Source organism: Sitophilus oryzae, unplaced genomic scaffold, assembly GCF_002938485.1.
Source record: "Sitophilus oryzae breed Bouriz unplaced genomic scaffold, Soryzae_2.0 scaffold_1430_pilon_pilon, whole genome shotgun sequence".
Lineage (NCBI taxonomy): Eukaryota > Metazoa > Arthropoda > Insecta > Coleoptera > Curculionidae > Sitophilus > Sitophilus oryzae.
Window position 1 is genome coordinate 1,308,678 of NW_022146094.1, and position 20,454 is coordinate 1,329,131.

Here is a 20,454-nt window from a genome sequence, read left to right on the forward strand (position 1 = left end):
GGGGTTGCCTAACACCCTCTCAACCCCCAAACTTTCCATTTCGTTCTGTACTAGCGAAAATCATCGGCGAGTCCACAGAACTAAAACTGTATAAAACAAAAGTGTCAACAAATTCATTATCAACAACTTCGTGTTTTGCTTCGTCGTTTATTTATTATAAAGTTTTTCTAATATAGCATTGGTATATCTACAGTGAAAGGCCGTGACACACGAGCTAGCGTCAGGAAAGGTGATAACGGCAGGTAGCTTCGGGGTAAATCTGCCCCTTTATAAAACAATTTAACTCGCTCTGGGTAACGACCTGTGCCAAACGCGGCTAAGAAAAGCACTATAATAAACTTGCTACTGAACCAATCCTCTAGTTGCGTTCTAGGAAGTGTATTTTCATCAATAGGTTTGTAGCTTCTGAATAACGGTCTAGATAAAGCATTTAGCTCATTTACTAGCTCAGAATTAGAATTATTAGAGTTAGTAACTCGCATTTTCATTGAAGGACACTGTTATATTTATTTCAAACCAATGATCAACGAGAACATTCGTAAAATTTGAGAAAATTACAGTAAACCACTATAAATACGAATTGTTGGTTAGGTTCAAAATTTATTCTCTTCTTAAATCAATTTAAGCGTTAACATTATTAGGCGTTTGCGTAAAAGTGTGTATTTTAGGTGGTATTCCACAAAATGGCACACAAATATCAGAATGCGGATAATGTAGGAGGTGGCAACATTGCAAGCCTTCGAAACACCGTCAAAAAATATCAGGAGAATGAACCTGCGGCTGTAAAAAGTTTTTTTTAATTTCAAGAAAAATCTAAAATTTTTGCAATTTTTCGCCGTTTCTGAGGTCGAAATATATTACAAGTTAAAATACTTGCACTTATTTCCAGGGTTGCCAATTCTCAAGGTTGAATACCTGCTAGATCCGTATATTAAAAACCGTTAGAATTCGCTAGGAGCGATATTGAAACTGAAATTTTGCGCGTCGACCAATTTAGAACCTTTAGTACCTAAGGCTTTCATCACAAAATAAAACGATTCTAGTTCTAGGTACTTTAAGAATAAATGAAAACTATGCGATTAAAATAGTTGTTTAGTATTTAAACAACAATTTTTGTGTCAATCTTACTTATTTATTATTCCAACATTTAAACCACAGAAAAAACTTTATTCCCTAAATGATTTTTCCCCGTCAAACTGAAAAACACCGCCAAGTTGGCAACAGTGCTTTGTATTAATATTATTAATTTTATCTCATAACAGACGAAGAAAAACTATTTGGCGTGGATGAAAACATCGAGGAAGTCGAAGTTTACGTCACTCAAGAGTACTTGATGTGGGAGGAGTTTGCCAACGTTGCCACGAATCTTCTGGAGAAAATTGAATATTTTCTGGACACATTTGATCAAATCCAAATACCGGAAGACCAGAACCCGAAAAAACCGACCAGGGATTCGAATACGAATATTAGTTTTGCCGCTTGGTAGATACAGTGTATAAAAAAATGTATTGTTATAATATAATGAAACATAGATTTTATTAATATAAAGTTTGTAGCATGGCAAACGTTTTCTAACGTTGTGCGGTCCTGCGGCCATTACAATATCCCGCGTCCGTGAGCACCGCGGCGCGTAGTCCTAGATGACACCGATGGTCGCCGAGATCAATAAGGGCCGTGTGCAACGATGACTCATGCAACGACCCGACGCACACCCCCGCCAACCCCCTGCCTGGGCCCCCTAGACGTCGTTCCACGCACCGCGACGCCCAGCGGCGTCCTTCTAACTTAAAAAGTGGTTCTTCTTTTATTTAGCCCGATTCGGGAAAAAGGACAATTGCATCCCTAAGGCAATACAGTTGCTCGGTACACTGCAAGATTCGTTTTTGTGCTCAAGTCGTGATTGTAGGAAACCCTGTCTTTTAATTTCCAGAATGCTCTCGAGGCGCTGCTAATCCTGTGCTGAATTTCAGAGTCGATATTGGCATTTTCCGAAATCAAACTGCCGCACATTGGTTCCCAGATAGGTCATTACTTAGAAATATTAATTTCAAAATGTTTGCATGTTTCTGTAAACGATACATAATAAATAACAAAATCAAGTAAGCCTGGTGTAGCGCTTTTTTTTATTAGAAATGTCACATTTTTGCTACTGGTATCAAGCTGACATAAACAGTTTTCAGATAACGCCAATTAATTACTTATTTTATTAAAATTGATAAAAGCTGTTGCCTTTTCTGTAATGGACGTTCGAAAAGAAAGTAAAAAGAACTGTTTTTTCTTTTTTGCACTTAATTAAAGTATGGCAATTTATTTGAAGGTAACATAAATAGTTTTTTTACATTTTTGCTTGTCACTCTTTAAGCCTTTTAACTACTTTCCCTTTCAAATCCTCTTAAACGGCATGAAAATACTTGTTGCTTAAAGTATCATATAAATTAATTGCCACTGGCTGGCGCGAATTGCCGCCGGATCTTATACCGGGTGGTTGAAGATTGACTTTTTGTCTTAAAATAAAAGTAACTTATTTTTTCCTCTTCGTATTTCGTGGCCACACTGTATATCAATTGACAATAAAATTGTATTTATAAAATAAAACAACTGTCTCTTTTATTTTTTCAACATTTAAAATAAATTTGACCTCTTCAATGTGGAAAAACATGTACATATGTGCAAACATAATCTCTATACCTTTCCGAATAGTTAGAACTTAAAATGCAAATCACAAGAACTGGGCCCAATTTTTTTAATACATATTACATTAAGTTTCTTATATACATTTATTTAGCATTTGTTATCAATTTCTATTAAAAAAGGTGCAGTCAAGCTATATCTAGATATATAACAGTTATGACCACTGTGTGCCGAGGTAATTGAATTCCGCCACATATTCCAAGAGTTTATCTATTTTTATAGCATTGTTGTGATCTTCCGGGGGAGTGCACATTATTTTAGTTTTGTCGATGTTCAGCTTAAGACCCAAAGCCTGGTATGCCCAGGTATATGTGTTCAACATTTCTTGTAATTGCTTGGTTTGGTACACAAAACTAGAGCAACGTACAGCAAGGCAAAACCTGTGCAAAGACACAGTGCATCCTCCAACTGTCTAAGACACTGGAAGTAATTTCTCAAAAACCAAGAAAAATCAAAAATTTTCCTTGATTTAAGTAAGAACAATATTCGGATTGTGACGATTTTTTTAACAGTCTCCTATATAAACATCTCAGTAGATTCTATGGGGAAAATGGGGAAACGCCAAAACACTTCATCAACAAGTCCTACTCCTTACTACTACTGAGTGGTACGACTGATATCGAAGATGGAGAACAAACCTCTTTAAAACCGTCTCAAATAAAAAATGCTGGTATAAATGATATGCCCCCGTATGCTGACTGAGAGAAAAGACTTCATTATATCATCTCAATTCACGTTATAAAAACTTCAACCTATTTTTTCTTATTTCTAAGAAACTGATACGCCACTGCAATTCCTGCCGTCTCGTTTTCGTATACGACGCGAAAAAATCAATCCTGCAAATGGCAAATGTTGCCAAATTTCGCCAATAACACGGCTGCAACTGACAACACTTCTTATTTCCGACGACATACGTTGCCAAACACCCCCAAATAACACCCCAGCCAGCACAAATAAGGCGTTAGTTTTATTTTTGATCGTGTCTAACCATATCTTATATTTACTGGATTTACAGTAACAAGTTACAGTTTAATGTTACAGATCTATTGTTTCCCTCCTTCTTAGTTATAGCTCGCTATTCTGAGTTATAACTCGTCCACTGCAAATCAGTAACATACTAGACATTATAGAATATAAATTCAATGGAAAATAGTGGCAATCTGGCATATTCAAATCTAAAAAGATATAGATAAAAGGATATAGAAGTATATACAAAATACTTTTATGTAAATAAAATTATAAAAAACTACTGTCAAAAAAATTAGTAATGTACGATCAAACACTAGAGGAACATAAAAAGTTACAATTGGAATAGGTAGGTACACACTGTACACAGTGTACTAATTTTATTTATTGTAGTCTTCGGTGTGTAAAACTCTTCAGATTCTATATAGGCCCATATGTGCCAGTCTTTATACATGCGTCACATATGAAGGATGTAGCATCTCATATTACATAGGTAACAACTGCCTGGCAGTGTTATTAGGCCCGCAGAGATTTTCGAGATTATTTGAATACCTCCGATGAATTAATAGTTTTTCCGCACAACAGGAAGTACAATATCGAATTTTAAGTTTAATCTTAAGTCGGTACGCCTTCCTACTTATGTTAAGATCGACGTTTCTTACAATATCAACGTTTCTTACAATTATATCAAAGGCATATACATTTCTTATTATTAAAAATACACTATTTTGTTGCCGCTTTTTTGCGGCAATATTCCTTTTATTAATTTTCAAGAGGATAAACTTAAGGTAATATCGTTATTGAAAATTACAACCACCAATGTAAAAACTAGCGATGGGAACTATCGAATGAATTAGACTATCGAATGGTTACTGAATGAATGATTTCAACTATCGAATGGTTTCATTCGAATAAAATCATTCATTCATTTGTATACTAAAGCATATGTGACAACCTCGCCGTGCGACTAAATGGTTATCGTTAAGCCACGACTATCGAATGCCTTTGATAAATGAAATTTAGTATTCGTTTGATTTTTGTCTGCGTCAGTGCATTATTAGTTCTTCCAAATTTTTATAACTTGCCTTCTAAATACTGTGCTATTTTTGCGTTTATTAAAATATTTAAAATACTAAAGTAGTAGTGTTTTTTTTTAATTGACGATTGTGTACGTGTGCAGGTGGTCAAAATTTTTCCGAAAATTTGTGTGATTTTCCGATCTTTCAATTATTTAATTTTATACGGTATATGGTCTATTTTTTTAATGGAAAATTTTGAGAAGTAACAATTTTTAAGAGAGATGAGGTGAACTTACAATTAATTTTAAAAATACATATGTATTTGTATTTTAGATATTTTAGTAATATGAATTAGTTGAACTTAATAATCATATTTAAGAAATGTGGTAATGTGGTTATAAGTAAATGGTTATCGAACTCAAATTTTGGGATGAGAAAATTAAATTGATTGATTAAAGTTTTACACGTGCCAATTTAAAAAAAAAGTTAACGATATTTGTATTTTGTTTATGCTAATTCTCTTAATGTAGATTTTTGCGGAGAAATATTTCATTTATTTTTTAAAGTAAATGCCAGTAAAAGCATATATTATTTTTAAATACTAATACAAAGTAATAAAAAGTAATACACATATATAATTTTGATTTCTAATTTTTTATTTATATTTTTCTTCTATTACACTGCATGCTTAGGAAATTAATAAATGTTTATATTTCATGATTTTAAAATTTGTTGTTAATATAACGAATTAGTTCTGTAATTATTATTATTTAATAAACCAACGTTGCCAAAAAATTTAGAGACTATATTACTTTTAAATAGGATCTAATATAAATAATTTTGACTTCTAATTTGTTGTTTATATTTTGCTACTACTTAAAAAAATGTTTATATTAAATGATTTTAAACTTTGGTGTTAATAGGTATAACAAATTATTACTGTTATTATTATTTATTAAACCAGTTTTGCTTAAAAACATTAAAAATCATTGTCCTATATCCAAAATAAAAAGTATTATTGCAGTATAACAACAGAATATTAATAAAAAACATGCAAAATATATAGTTATACTATCCCTAACTAATTATAATACCAAAGAATAATATTCTTTGCTAATACCAACTAATACGAACATACGGCAACAGCGCCGTTCATAATGTATTTTCTGTGTAAATACTAGCACCTCAATAAAAAAATAATGTGTCCTTATCTTTATCTGACTCAAAATCAAAGATGCCGGCTTTTTTCATACCATTGCCACCGACCGCCGACCGCTGTCGGGTTTCTAGGAAAGAAACCTACGTCGCCGGATCGATTATAATAAAATCCAGTTTATATTTTATTATAATCGATCCTGACGAATAAATGAATTTTACAAATGAATGAATTTTATAAATGAATGGTTTTTGCTGCCGAATTAATATATTTCAAGGCAGATGACGCATCTATTCGATATTTTTATTCGAATAGTTTTCGATGAATGTTTTCTTACTAGCTATCGAATTATTCGAATGAATTGCAACTATCGAATGTTTCGATAGTATTCATTCGGTAGTTCCCACTACTAGTAAAAACAGATAAAGTAAAAAATAAAAACGGTTCAAATTAAATTTAAATATGAAGAGCGGCATATAGATTTGAGAAAAGTAAACGAAGACTGGGCTTGAATGAACCAGCATTGAGAAAACTAGTTTTGCAAGATTCTAGATTTAAAAAATAGATCAAAGGGTTTCAGCGCTCTCTCATCTCAATCTCCTGTGATGCTGGGAAAGGTAGATCGCATAGAAAGTTGTGAAAGAGCCGTTAAAAACTTGTCTTGAGACATGAAAAGTGCAAAGTTCAAGCTTGAAGGGCACTGGGCTTGGAAAATTCTCATAATATGAAAAGAATTAATGATTTGAATCAGCTCTGAAGGTATTTTAATTTAAATTTCTAGTCGAACTTCATTCAACATCATTTTTTATTCCTTTTTCGTTACAATTTCCAGTCAAGAAAAATCTTTTTTATTATTGACATTGTGAGAAGAATGCATTCTTTCTAAGATGGTTAAACGGTATGGAAATTTTACAAATTTCCATACCGTTTTAAATTTTATGTAAAAAGCTCATTGGCAATCTGGTCTCCGTTTGGATTCAACCAAAGATTCAACGCATTTTGTAGATTTCTTTTCCAGTGGCAAAAAACAGATATTTTCACGAACCGAACCCGCCACAGAAGTATAGCCATTATTTACAGACATGGTTCAATAAATAAATTGCAGTGAGTCATACCAGCCCTTGTTTTTTTTATTTCAACATATTTCGATTAAAAAAACACACATTAAACGCAATTTTTCCCAGTCGACGATATCATTACCGGACCATTGTATTACCCGGACGAGCAGCACATATTCTCTAAATATATTTTCGCTATTATGCGCATAAGGGCATCGGCCCAGCCATTTCTTCCATGCCCTACCGACCTACGCTAGCCCTGAACCTTCCGGAGGTCCGCTGTGGCCCAACAGAACAGCTGGCTTCGGTTTGTTCTTCACGACCGTGCAGCTGTTGCGTTTTCGAACGCCGAAACGTACTACCTGGTTTGAGAATGTTTTATTTCACCATGGCATATGCCCAATGCGCGTATATATAACATGTATCCCGATGGATAGGACAGGGACCTGAAAAGTTCTGGTGGGTTCAATGGTCTCTCTATAATGAACCGATGTATTTTGGAGAGACGAAATTTCGAAAAATTGAGACAGAAATTAGGTTATGGGGTTTTGGTACGGTATCAGGGTGTTAAAATGAACCAACAGCTATACTTTTAATTAACGTAATATACAGTATGTCCCCGGATTGTCTTTACAAGACATTTTGAGAAAAATGCATTCTTCATAAAAATTTTGCCTGTGTTAAAATGGTTAATCCCGTTTATACTTTTCCAAATTTCCATTGCTTCTTAGAGAAAATAAAAAAAAAGAATGAAAATATGGTTGAATTTTTATATTTATTTATAAAAATTTTAATTATCGTTACGTTTTTGGCGTTTTAAAATGTTACAGAAGATCAAAATTTATTTAGTTCAATGCTACACAAAGGGAGATAATAATTATCGGAAAATGTGGTACTTTAATAACAACAAAAAATATGACATTAATAAAAATTAATAATAACCATCCGTCAAAAAATGAAATCGAAAGTATATTACCATAGAAGCGCTTTTTGTTTTTTGGACTGGTGGAAAAATGCAACCATATTTCATGTTTTTTTAATTTTCTCTAAAATGGTATGAAAATTTACAAATTTTTTCTTAAAATGTCAATGATAAAAAAGTGTTTGCTCTTGTAAAGATAATCCGAAAACATACATATCATAGATACATATACATATTGATCAAACGAGTTGACTTATGTGTCAGTTGACTCTCAGTACTACAGGTAGATATACCGGGTGTTGCATCGTCGGACTGGACATAGGAAATCCCATGTAAAATTTAATGGGGTCAATTATTGACTTCCCTAATTATTATAGAGAATAATGTTATTTAGATTTATTGAAGAGCACTAAAACCCACATTCAAAAGAATAACTTTAGATATTTTTGATTAGCTCGTTTACGAGTTATCGCCGATTTCTTTTTAAATATTTCTCCTTATCCGGAAATTTATTATTATGTATCTCTCACATCTCAATATATTTTGCCGAAAATTTTATTGCATTCGGATAATAAAATATACGGTTTTTATCGGATCAGAACCGTCAGCGTTTCTGAATGGAACAAAAAGGTGAGCAGATGAAACAACAATTGGACAGATAAAGAAAATCTCTCTCTCTTGTGTGCGTGTGTGTGTATATATTTGTCACGTGCCAGACGTGCAGCTGCCCGTTTACACACATATATTACATAGATATATGTATACGGAGGCCCAGTTTTTCGATATATCAGATACAGTTTCATTCAGCGATTGGTTCTGCTTTTTAGCATTAATAATAAACAATTCTCTTTGTTTCCTTATGTATATTTTCTTGTCAAAATTTTTTATTTCTATATTAACTGAGAAATATAGGATGTTCTAAAAATTGGGGAAACACCAGAACGCCTCATCACTGAGTGCGCCGAGACGACAACCATTCGTGGCATAAGGTTCAACAGAAACTGTTAGAAATAATTTAGAAAAACCCGAAATAGAAATGACACTTTTACACCCTGTATCTCCGAAACCAAGCATTTTAGGACATAAATTTGTACGATCTTTTTTACTTATTTTTATCTGCATAACATGTTGACGAGTTTGTCGACTATAATTCAAACCACCCTGTATATGCTACTACACATCGTAAAAGCTATATATCTAAGAAGATTAATTAAAAAGAATAGTAATTTTTGGATCAAGGGTTTTATAATTTCAGTACGGACAAGATTTTGATTACTTATTGGATTTCATAGTAAAAACACCAAAATTACGATAAAATAAGAAACAAAGAAAGTTTTAAAAAATTCTTAAAGACATACCTTCTTCTCCGTAAGCTTCTCGCATCTCCTCTGCTTACAAATCTGATGACTTTTATCGTTCCTGCACGGAGCACAATCACCACAGTTGTCCTTCCTCTGGCACCCGATACATTCCCCACACCTCTTCCTTTTTTTCTTCACCTGCTTATCCAGAACTCCACCACTCATATCGTGCTCCATAACAGCCATCCCGTGCTGCGTCTTGAACCCATCCGTACTTGACACAGCAGCAACCTGTCCAGAATTCTCGGACCCCAGATCCATATTACTGGACGCCCCGTCACTCTCAGCTGAACTTTCCAAGCTGGAAGCCCGGATTTTCCGTCTTTCTTTCTTTCTAAAGTCGTTCCGAGTCGGCGAGGTCATTGTATCGGTTAAACCGTTAATTTTCTTATCCAGACCATTGTAGATACCGTTATCCGAGCCCATTGGAGGCATCGGGTTCTGGAATTGCGCAGGATGGATGGCTACGTTCTGGATTTTAATCCCAGCATCCGTATTGTGTAAGGAAGTTAACTTCATGTCCGGATCGGATTTTAAAACTGTCACTACAGTGGGGGATGAGATTATTTGGCTGTTCTGGATGATAGCTCCGTTCTGAGCTGGAAAAATACTCGCGGAATGTATGGTGTTGTTCAGTGTAAGGTTAGCAGTGGGGTGTGAGTATAACTGTATGTGTCGTTCGTCCAGGAACTGTTGTTGGATTGATGGAATCTCCCTGGCTTGAATCGGAGCAGGGACCAGAGGGTAACTACGAGGATTTACAGCACTTAATGTATGAAAACTTGAATTTAAAGTGGTTAATGACTGGTTTTGAGGACTAGAAGATGAGTTTGGTGAGACTGGAGTCAAGTTTGTGAGTGTAGTGAGTGTGGTGGTCTCACCCCCGGTAACTTGTTCATTAAATGACTGAAACTGGCTTTGGAACGAAGGTAGTTTTGAGGCACCGTTCTGAGGCGTCGGAAACGCTTCACTCGAGTTCGAAAACGATCCGGAATCGATTGGTTTCGACTCCCACGGCCGGTACTGTGGTTGAGACGTTATAATACTCAACCCGTTCTCGCCGCGATCAACCAACCGAGTTTCCGTATAGTAGTCCCAATTGGAAATGTCCAAAAGTCTTGTATCACTAAACAACCGGTCGGAAACCGAAGTAAAGGTACCGTTCGAGTCCATGTCGGCGTTAAACGTTGAAAACGGAGGTAGATTGGCTCCCGGTGGTACATCCTGTACCGTGGAGCTGGGTGTAGCCGGGGTAGGCGGGTACGACGGTGCCAGCGTGGTGTAGGCCGCTCCCAGACCGTCCGGGTCCTGGCTCAAGGTCTCGCTCATGGTACTACCATTATTTTTGGTTCGCTAACTGTCTGTCATTGTGCGTTTTCTTGAAGGGTTGGGTACTGATGATGTTTATTGGAATATCTTCTTTGGCTTTATTGTCATGGCTCTGAAGAGTGGTACTGAGTGTGTCCTGAATGTGTTCGCTGAGATTGGAATGGTTTTTATTTGTACTTTGTTCTATTTGTACTGTTCGTTTTTCGTATAGTATAAAAATAGTATCGCTATCGTTTGTACATCTTATATATGGTATATCTTTTATAGGGTTTTACAAAAATAATATCTGAAAAAGAAGAAAAAATTAAATTAGTAATTTTATATTTACAGGCAAATTAGTTATTTATGGTACTAGTGTGTTATCTTACATATAAATCATATAATATTATATAATATATATATTATATAATATTAATAAATTATCAGGGTGCCTTTATGTTACTATGCAATATAGCATCTGGACATCTGGAGGCATACAAGGTTTTACAATTTCTGAATCTATAAAAAAAATCATTTTCATTTAATGTTAATGTTAATTTAAATAAATAATTGAATTAGTAATTTATGAATAAAGCTCACAAATCACAAATGATGGACTGTTGGATACAGCAATTAAAGAACGAAACAAACTTGGAAAGAATGCTATCACGGTATTGAATGGATACTGTGGGACAGAAGCATAAACAACAAGAACAAAACTCTAATATACAATACCATCATAAAGAGTATAAACACGTACAGCTGTGAAGTCTGGCCAATTAAGGAAACAACAAAACGAATGCTGGAAGCTACAGAGATGGATTTTTGTAGAAGATCAGCAGGCAAATCAAGACTCGAGCGAATAACTAATGAACGCATAAGAGAGATTATGGAAGTTAAACATACGATAGTGGACGACATAAAGAACAGTCAACTCATATGGTACGGGCATGTCCAAAGATGGCAGAAATAAGAATCCCAAAGCAAGTTATAAACTGGAAACCTGCAGGAAGAAGAAAACCGGGTAGACCGAGAAGAAGTTGGCAGGAAGGGATTGACACGTTTATGGAGGAAAGATCTCTCGGAGACGGTGCATGGAGAGACAGACAGGCATGGAGAGATGGCATCGGAAGACGTAGAACGTTTTAAACCGATTAATATATATATGAATAAAGCTTAATAATTTCTATAAAATGGTGTGGCTATGAAATGAGGTCTAGAGATTGATCTCGCAAAATTATGATCAACTGTTATTCCCCAGCCGATCATTCTTTCATCAGCTAGTTGGAAAACAGACTATTCTGTGTAACAAATGGGGTTTTGAGTTACACAAAATGGATGTTTCCCAACATTGTGCATACAAGATTTTTTTCTAATTTTGACTATGAATGCCATCAAAAAAACCTTTTGACTCTTTACCGGTAAAAAATTATTAAAGTAACAACAAATTTACCTAAGGACTAACAAGGTTACATGAGAAACAATAAAAAAGCCCTAAAATACTGATATTTATTGATATCAGTGTCAGAATCTGGATGATAATAAAACGGTAGAGACGATCTCGCACATGGCGAAAATGCTTTGTCGCTGTCGACGTAGTCGTGATTCTGAGCTGCGAGATTTCGAATTATTGATTTTCCTTTGTATAGTGACTCATTTAGAGTTTAAGAAAGGGCGCTATGGATCAGGGACGGCGTTGCCCTTCCATTGCCGAGTTTTTAACCAGTAGGTATATTTCTCCAAATTGCAGAAAAAAATCATAGTTAGTTTTGACTCACCATGTATATACCATGTAGTTTGGGTAATTAGTGTTTAATAGCTATCAATTTTTAATTTTAAAAAAGCTAAAAAGTAAGCTAAAATATTTTAATCGATAGATCTCGTTGTGAAACAATAATATCATGTGCACAAAATCTCCGATCTAGATACTGTGGTTCTCTAGGACCTTCTAATGCACTCAGCCTGGGAGACCCTGTAGATGATGACATTATAGCATATTTAATTAAAAAACATTTTCTTAAATTCCTTTTTTTCGGATAAACATAAAAAACCGCTTAAAATCAGTCGAAACCTGCTGATCTTCTACGCTCTTCTCCATTCCTGCTACACGCAACCGTGTAACAGCGTCACAAACGCCGCCACTGCGTCTAGCCAGCCTACCGCGACATCATCCCCGAAATTCGCAGGAGGTCCGCGCTCAACGTACGCACTCCAGATCTGGCAACGCCGCGACCGTGACCTCGCCTTAACCAGGAAATGCGTTGGGGAGCGCGTGTCGGCCAAAGATTCGCCATACGCCTACGGTGTCCTGCTGCGAAAACAAAGGGGACGTACGTCTTTTATCGGTGCGGAGTCTGTCGGCGGATCGTCCTGAGCTTTTCGTAGCGCAACACCGTTGCCGGATCGCGTTTTATTTCCTAGGTTGTTGAGTTTATTTTGATTCCTTCTTTCTTTATCTTTATTTTTAATAATGGAGCTGTTTTCTACTTAAAATATGAAACGATAAATAGGTTTCTACAAACTATCCAAAACCCACGACTGTTTTTGACGTTTCCTAATACACGTAAACTATTGTAATTAATTCAAAGACAGAAAGCTTTAGAAAATCGGGGTATGGGAACAAATAGTGTTCAATCAGCACGACGAAGTTACTGAATAGGGAGTAAATTAAATTCCTGCCATATTGAGTATCGATTCGAGGTTAATTTCAGGTTCACGGGAGGATATTGAGAAGTTTGATTTAGATTTCCCTTGTACAGGGTGGGTAAAATTGGACGCTTTTAAAGTGAAACACCCTTTTCTATAGGACATAGACGAAAACTAATATCGGTGTCTGGAGCTGAATTTTTATCAAAAACATGATGGTGAAAACCGCACATCCATATCTGTTACCGTTTCGGAGTTACGGGGTGTTTTTCAAAATCGTGCATTTTTAACAAATCGCTGTAACTTTTTTGCTATACAAAATTTTGTATTTTTGTAAAAACATTTCCAAAGCACTTTTTTACGTAGAATTTAATAGTTTAAGTATAATTTTTTTAAATTAACACTTTAAAAATTATCAACAGAAAATTTGATTTTTTTATGGGACACCCTGTATATTTTTAATTCATTGAAAATAATTTAAAATTAACTTTCCAAAAATATGGCATACTTGATATTTTGCTCGATTCCTCTTCGAGAGTAGTAATATTATCGTTTTTAGCAAAACGATAATATTACTAGCCCATTTGTATGCAAAAAGAAAACTATTTAAATCTTTATAAAAGAGTATACAATTAATTAAATATAACACCATTATTTCCGCCCATATACTAATTAATTACATACTTAATTGTGTGTTCGTTAATAAATTATTCTAAATAAATGTGGATTTGAGTCAGAAATAAATATAATAATAAGTTATCAAAATTAAAGTCTCTGTGGTTATAAATAAACATTTATTAAAAAATGAAATATCATTTTTAAGGTGTTACTTTTTATCACACTGTCTAATACACATACATAATTCAGTTTTTTAGTATTTGGAGCAATTATTATTAATCAACGCAAACAGTCAGTTAATGTAGTTTGAATACTGGAATCATATTAATTGATCCTCTTTAACAAATATTTAAACAGTTTTTTTTATTTTTTAATGAAAATTATATCGACAATATTAGTATCTGTGCTCTTTAAAAATTTGGTACATCTTTAAAAATAATCTAAAATGTCAATAGTCCATGGGTATATTGATAAATAAGTTGTAAATTACAAGAAAATGCATTTTCTACGGAAACTTAAAGAGATAGGTAAAAAATGGTATAATATAATTTGATAGACAATTAAATTGTGCATCTGATTCTCGAAAATATAGAGGGTGTTCCATTTAAATTAAACAAGTTATTGCCGTTTGAAGCTAATAATTATTTAAAATAAATTTTTAGACACTCTGTATAAGGTAGTATTATTTTATTATTGCAACACAATAACTGATCAGTAAATAAACTTCAGTAAATATTTAGTATTAAAAACTTTGATACCCTTGGAGAAATGAAGCCTTAAAATTTTTACTGCAATTTCACAAAATTGAAAATATTTCAAAAACGGTAAGGTTTAAATATAATAAACCTTAATCAAATTTACCTTTATTTTAATCGTAGAAACTAGAAATTTAATAATATACAGGGTGACCCGAACAGTACAGCGTAATAGACACTTAAGATTATCTAAAAATGGTAAATAGAAACTACATTTCTTTTGTCCAAATCTACTACCATCCTTTAATATACTTGCACTGAATTAAGACATACCCTGTATATCCACACATGACGAAAAAATTGTAAAATTTTATGAAAAAACGTACGACTCGGCAACTGCGCGTTATCGTAAAGCCCCGCAGCTTTTTCCTAGGCACGAAACTGCCTGCGGTAGCCTCTACCTATAACAACGGCAGCCCGCGAGCTTTCCTGCTACCTTATGACGTAGCCGCTTGCCGTTTTCCTGCGTCACGTCAAGGCAACGCCGCGCCGCTTCTGTTTATAAACATTTATCTTTTTTGTTTTCCTTTTTGAAAAGACGCGTGGGGGGAGATCCCCGGCAGCCACCTTCCTTATTCTTGTGAAAGAAAGTGGGCCGTGGAACTGGGGGGGAGTGGGGGATATAAGTGGGAGAAGGCTGCCAGTTATATTTACGCGATACGAGCCGATTCAAGGTCACGAAGGATGGGCCTTTAAAAGCTCTAAAGTTTTCACGTGTTTATATCAAGCCTGAATGGAGAAGGAAGATTGATTAAGAGACACAGAACAATAAGAAGAGAATAATGTATTACAAGTTTGTATTAGTATACGGGGTGTCCCAGGCTGAACGTGCATTAGAAGTTTCTAGATAATTAAGAACATCTAAATCAGAGATTTTTTGCTCATCATTGTTTCACAACGAGATCTTACTCTCACTAACTCGACGATATTTAAATTCATTACAGTTGGGAGTTCGATTTTGAACATTTTTATGAGTTATTTTATAATAGTCAGTATTCTATTATATCTAATGTACATACAGGGTGTCCCACTTAAGATGGATACAAGCCAATAACTTGGTTGTTTGTTGAGCGATCTTTTTCATTTTTGGCAGGAGGCTGTATACCTCATAGACGTACGTTTTAATGGGGTTTGATATTTTTCGAGTCGAGTAAACTACCCTTAGGACAGTATTTATTTCAAATCTGATAAATTATATTGAATCCTCCTTACCTAAGATACTTAAGTTTTAATTTTGATAAATATTGATACAGGGTGTGTCATTAAAATGAGACATTTTTATTTTTATTATTATTTTTTAAGTACTTACGACGCCACTGGATAAACAACTCGTTTATTATCAATAACCAATTATCAATCGTCTCACCAATAATCGTTTTTTATGGTGGTTTGGTCGAAGATGTTGACTTTTAGTTCGTTAGTTTTATAAATCTTTGTTTAGAGCATATTTCTCAAAGTTAATAGTGATTGTTCTAAATATTTGACTATTTGGATTTTTTTAAATATTCCTCAATAAAACGAATAAAAATTATATTTCAGATTCCATTGAAAAATTGATTAAATTATTTTGTAACTTATTTTATTCATTTGTATTTTAGCAAACTTAAAAAACAATTTTTTTAAAGTAAACAAAATAAATTGAAAATATTTAGTTTTTTTTGTATCGTATCTTAATTATTATGGAAGCTATCTGAAAACTGAAATCGATTATTAATTGATAATTGGTTATAACTGGTTATTGACAAACCTGTTGTTTATCCAGTGGCGTCGTAAGTACCTAAAAAATAATAATAAAAATGCCTTATTTTAATGACGCACCCTGTATCAATATTTATCAAAATTAGAACTTTAGTATCTTAGGTAAGGAGGATTCAATATAATTTATCAGATTTGAAATAAATACTGTCCTAAGGGTAGTTTACTCTTGACTCGAAAAATATCAAACCCCATTAAAACGTACGTCTATGAGGTATCGCATTCCTTACCCTGGGCAAAATGTACGTCTTATAGCCATACAGCCTCCTGCCAAAAATGAAAAAGATCGCTCAACAAACAACCAAGATATTGGCTTGTATCCATCTTAAGTGGGACACTCTGTATATAAAATGCTGATGTTTATCTGTGTGTCGTTTCTACTAAAGTAACGACTTGCTCTAGAAAGTTGCTTTTTTTGGCTCTTCTAAAAACTGTCGTCGCCGGATTTTTTGTTTTTCATTTAATTAAAAAAAATAAAAAGTATTTTTTTTCCTGAAGTCGTGGCGGATGCGCCAGGCTTCAACTAGTATAAGATAGTTGTGATTTATTTTTATAATAAAAAAAATAATTAGATTTTTTCTTGTATTTTATTTTTTAATTTTAGGATTGAATGGACTTAAAAAAGTGCAAAAGAGAGAGATATAAAAGATTCCATCTTCCAGAAACTTGAACAAAACTTTCTGGAACTTCTGGCGTGTCTCCCGACATGGCTCGGACTTCCTTTAATTACAAAACTTTTTAAAAGCCTTTTTTGCTTTGGCCACTTACGTGAAAGAACAAATAAAGAAGAAAAGAGAGCGACAGAGATATAAAAAGGGGAATAAAAAAATCTAGAAAACGTATTCCTCTTTTTTTCAATTTATTTCTTTAGTTAACGTAATGAAAAAAAAATACAACTAGAACAGCTCCTTTTAGTTACATAGGATAGTACCGTATAATCGAAAAAAAAACGCATCAAAGACAGATGAGAATGACAATCGATGATAATTTTGGCGCCAACTTTTATTGATTTTGATGATACTATCTCACTATAGTATACAGGGTTGTTCACCACATACGACACGGAGTATTGTAGCTAAACGATGAGATTTTTTACAAATTGTAAGTTTTGGGTTCGATGAAGGACTATTAGAGGTACAATTTAAAAATAATTTTACAAGATACAGAGTGTCCCAAATAAGTAAAAAATATCAAAGTTGTATTTTTTTAAACGGAACACCCTGTATATTATTACATTTTTAGTTTCTACGATTAAAATAAAGGTAAATTTGATTAAGGTTTATTATGCTTAAACCTTACCGTTTTTGAAATATTTTCAATTTTGTGAAATTGCACTAAAAATTTTAAGGCTTCATTTCTCCAAGGGTATCAAAGTTTTTAATACTAAATATTTACTGAAGTTTATTTATTGATCAGTTATTGTGTTGCAATAATAAAAATTATACTACCTTATACAGAGTGTCTAAAATTTGATTTTAAATAATTATTAGCTTCAAACGGCAATAACTTCTTTAATTTAGATGGAATGCCCTGTATATTTTAGGAGAATCAGATGCACAATTAAATTGTCTATACCTTCAAGTTTTCGTAGAAAATGCATTTTCTTATAATTTAGACCTCATTTATCAATATGAGAATGCATATTGTTTATTAGAATAGTGAATAAATAAAAGCATTATTATGACGAACTTATTTTCCAAGTTTTACATCTGCAACATACAAAAGTTCTAAAATCTTTAATCCTAATTCATTGAAAGTTTTTTTTTTCTTTTGCTTGTTGTAAACTTCCAAACTTCGCTGGAAAAGAAACGCGGGACCCACAAAGAGTTTTGGAGTATACGAGGAAAGTGAAAGTTCCACATCTGGATAAGCCCCACGGCCTGTAAACAAAGACCGTCGAACTCCGTGGAAGTTTTGGCGAAAGCGAAAACTTTGGGCCACGGATGACGCAGGCGCAACTCCGGAGTTTGGTCGATGGCTGACGCCAGCTAGCCAGAGAGTGTAGGGATGGCGGTATTTTTAGAAATATCGATAATGTGAAGAGTTGGCGTGACTGGCAAAATATTTGACGAATGCATGTCGCAATGTTGCCACTGCCAAAGATTACCTATTAAGACCACTGCTACCTTTTTTACTTTGACTTTCGACTGTGTCCAATAAAATTCGTAATTTTGTCACAAATTTTTCAGTTCAGTTTTGGGTACAATATTTATACAAATAATTTTTATATCTACATTTTTATTTATTACTTTGTCTATGGTTATTACGTAAACAAAAATTCTAATTAAATAAAGTTATTGGCAGGTTTTCTAAATGAAAGCTGATGAATGTAAAATTCTAACTGGTTAGCATTACTCTTATATTCTATACTCGCAATTTGTAAACAGATATTGAGCAAATCTAAAACACGCTGAAAGATCTATGTATTTTCAATAAAAGTCACAAAACTTAAGTAACATAACATTCTCTATTTCTCTGCGTTTCTTCTAAGTTTCATAAAAAAAATAAACCTAGAGTTCTGAAAACTTAATCTCATATCGATATATCATCAAAAATTATCGCTGAATACTATCGATATTTTAAATATCGATATATTTAATACGTCCCTAAGTGAGTATTCGTCATTGAGGTGAGGTGGAGGTGACGATGCGCCCTTTGGAGGTGCCTGTCAAGTGGAGAGCGTCTCTATCTCTGTATGTTTTGGGGTAGAAGTAAAGAAAGAAGTCATAGGTTTGCTTTGACACAGGACTTTATCATTTTGTATATGAATCCTACAGGAGATAAAAGACAGATGCATTTTTCAGTTTCAATGCTTCTATATCTTTTAAAAATTTTCGTTGTCAATGATATAAAACAGGTTTTAGTGCCATAAACAGTAAAAAAGATGTATGATAAATAGTTAATAACAACATATCGCATATTTTTTTATACAACAGAAAATATAAGCAAAATAAAACACTAATTCACCACAATACACCAAAACACTTTACTTTTGATGATGATGACCAGTTTTAATCATCTGCTGATGATGGATGCTTACATGGTGAGCGAAACGCGCGTCCAGTGTAAAAATAAAGTGTTTTGGTGTATGGTAATAAATTAGTGTTTTATCTTGCTGTTGATAACACCAAAAGTTCCAACCCCCAACTGTAATCTAAGAAAATATAAACTATGTAATTTTAAATTATTAAATTGAAAAAATCTAGTAAATAAAAAAAACGCAATACAACACAACTTATTTGTCCACAACACACAAAAAAGTTACATTCAAAAATAAAAAAACCCTTAAATATAGAAGATAAACGTAGTGACATAATGTTTTTTTAAGCGCGCCAAAAATACAACAAATGGTTCTAAATCCAGAAAAGAATTAAAACTAATATTTTTTATTTAATTTAATTTAAAAAAATTCAGTCAAGTTTTAATTTGCTAATTTTTATGTTTAATTAAATAGACTACGAGGTATAATGAGTAAGAGAAATTATAAAAAAAAAATTAAAACAGATTTGTCGCACTAATTTAAAGGTTGTTTAAAAAAGCGCGCCAAATATTTAATAAATTATTTTTAATAAAACAACAGAAAAAGCCCAAAAAAATAATTTAATTTTTATAAAAAAGCCTTTTGTTAGCCATAAAATACACTTTCATTTTTGAAACGTAAAAGAAAATAATAAAAAAGCAAAAAAAAAGAGAATAACAAAATAGAAAAATGGAACTTTAACCGTATGTAAATAAAATCGTATGGATAACGAAGGCAGTAAAAAAACTCATAAGACTTAAATCATTTAAAAAAAACAAATTTGAACTGATAGCAGTACATAGTAGTTATAGGTATTTAACGCATCTTTGACAAAAACGCGCCAAAAATATAATAAATAATTATTGTTATTTCGTGAAAATTTAAAATAATATAATTCGTTTAGCACTAAATAATTTAAGTGAGTCCAAATAAAACTCATGCACCAAGCAAACAAAAAAATACACACAAAATACCTATTTTACAAAGGGAAAAAATCCAGAAACAACACTGTCATCTCCAAAACAAAACAACTAAAATTACAAAGCAACAAACAGCGTCTATTCTAGTTTAAAGAGACATAAATACATAGAGAAAACAAACGGAACACTGACCATTGAAGTAAATAAAAATATAATCGACACGCACACACAATCGGCAGCACGCACGACTCGCTTTCGAC

General features: G+C 33.4%; 1 protein-coding gene across 1 annotated transcript in view; it reads right to left on the reverse strand.

The window, feature by feature from the left end:
* Window positions 1–20,454, reverse strand: part of LOC115876270 (DNA N6-methyl adenine demethylase-like) — a 79,340-nt gene extending 58,886 nt beyond the window's left edge. The window contains exons 1-2 of the mRNA XM_030891980.1: window positions 20,387–20,454; window positions 9,171–10,788 (exon numbers count right to left, since the gene is read on the reverse strand). Coding sequence (XP_030747840.1) covers window positions 9,171–10,502 — 1,332 coding nt within the window. The 5' untranslated portion in view covers window positions 10,503–10,788; window positions 20,387–20,454. The remainder of the gene's footprint in view (window positions 1–9,170; window positions 10,789–20,386) is intronic.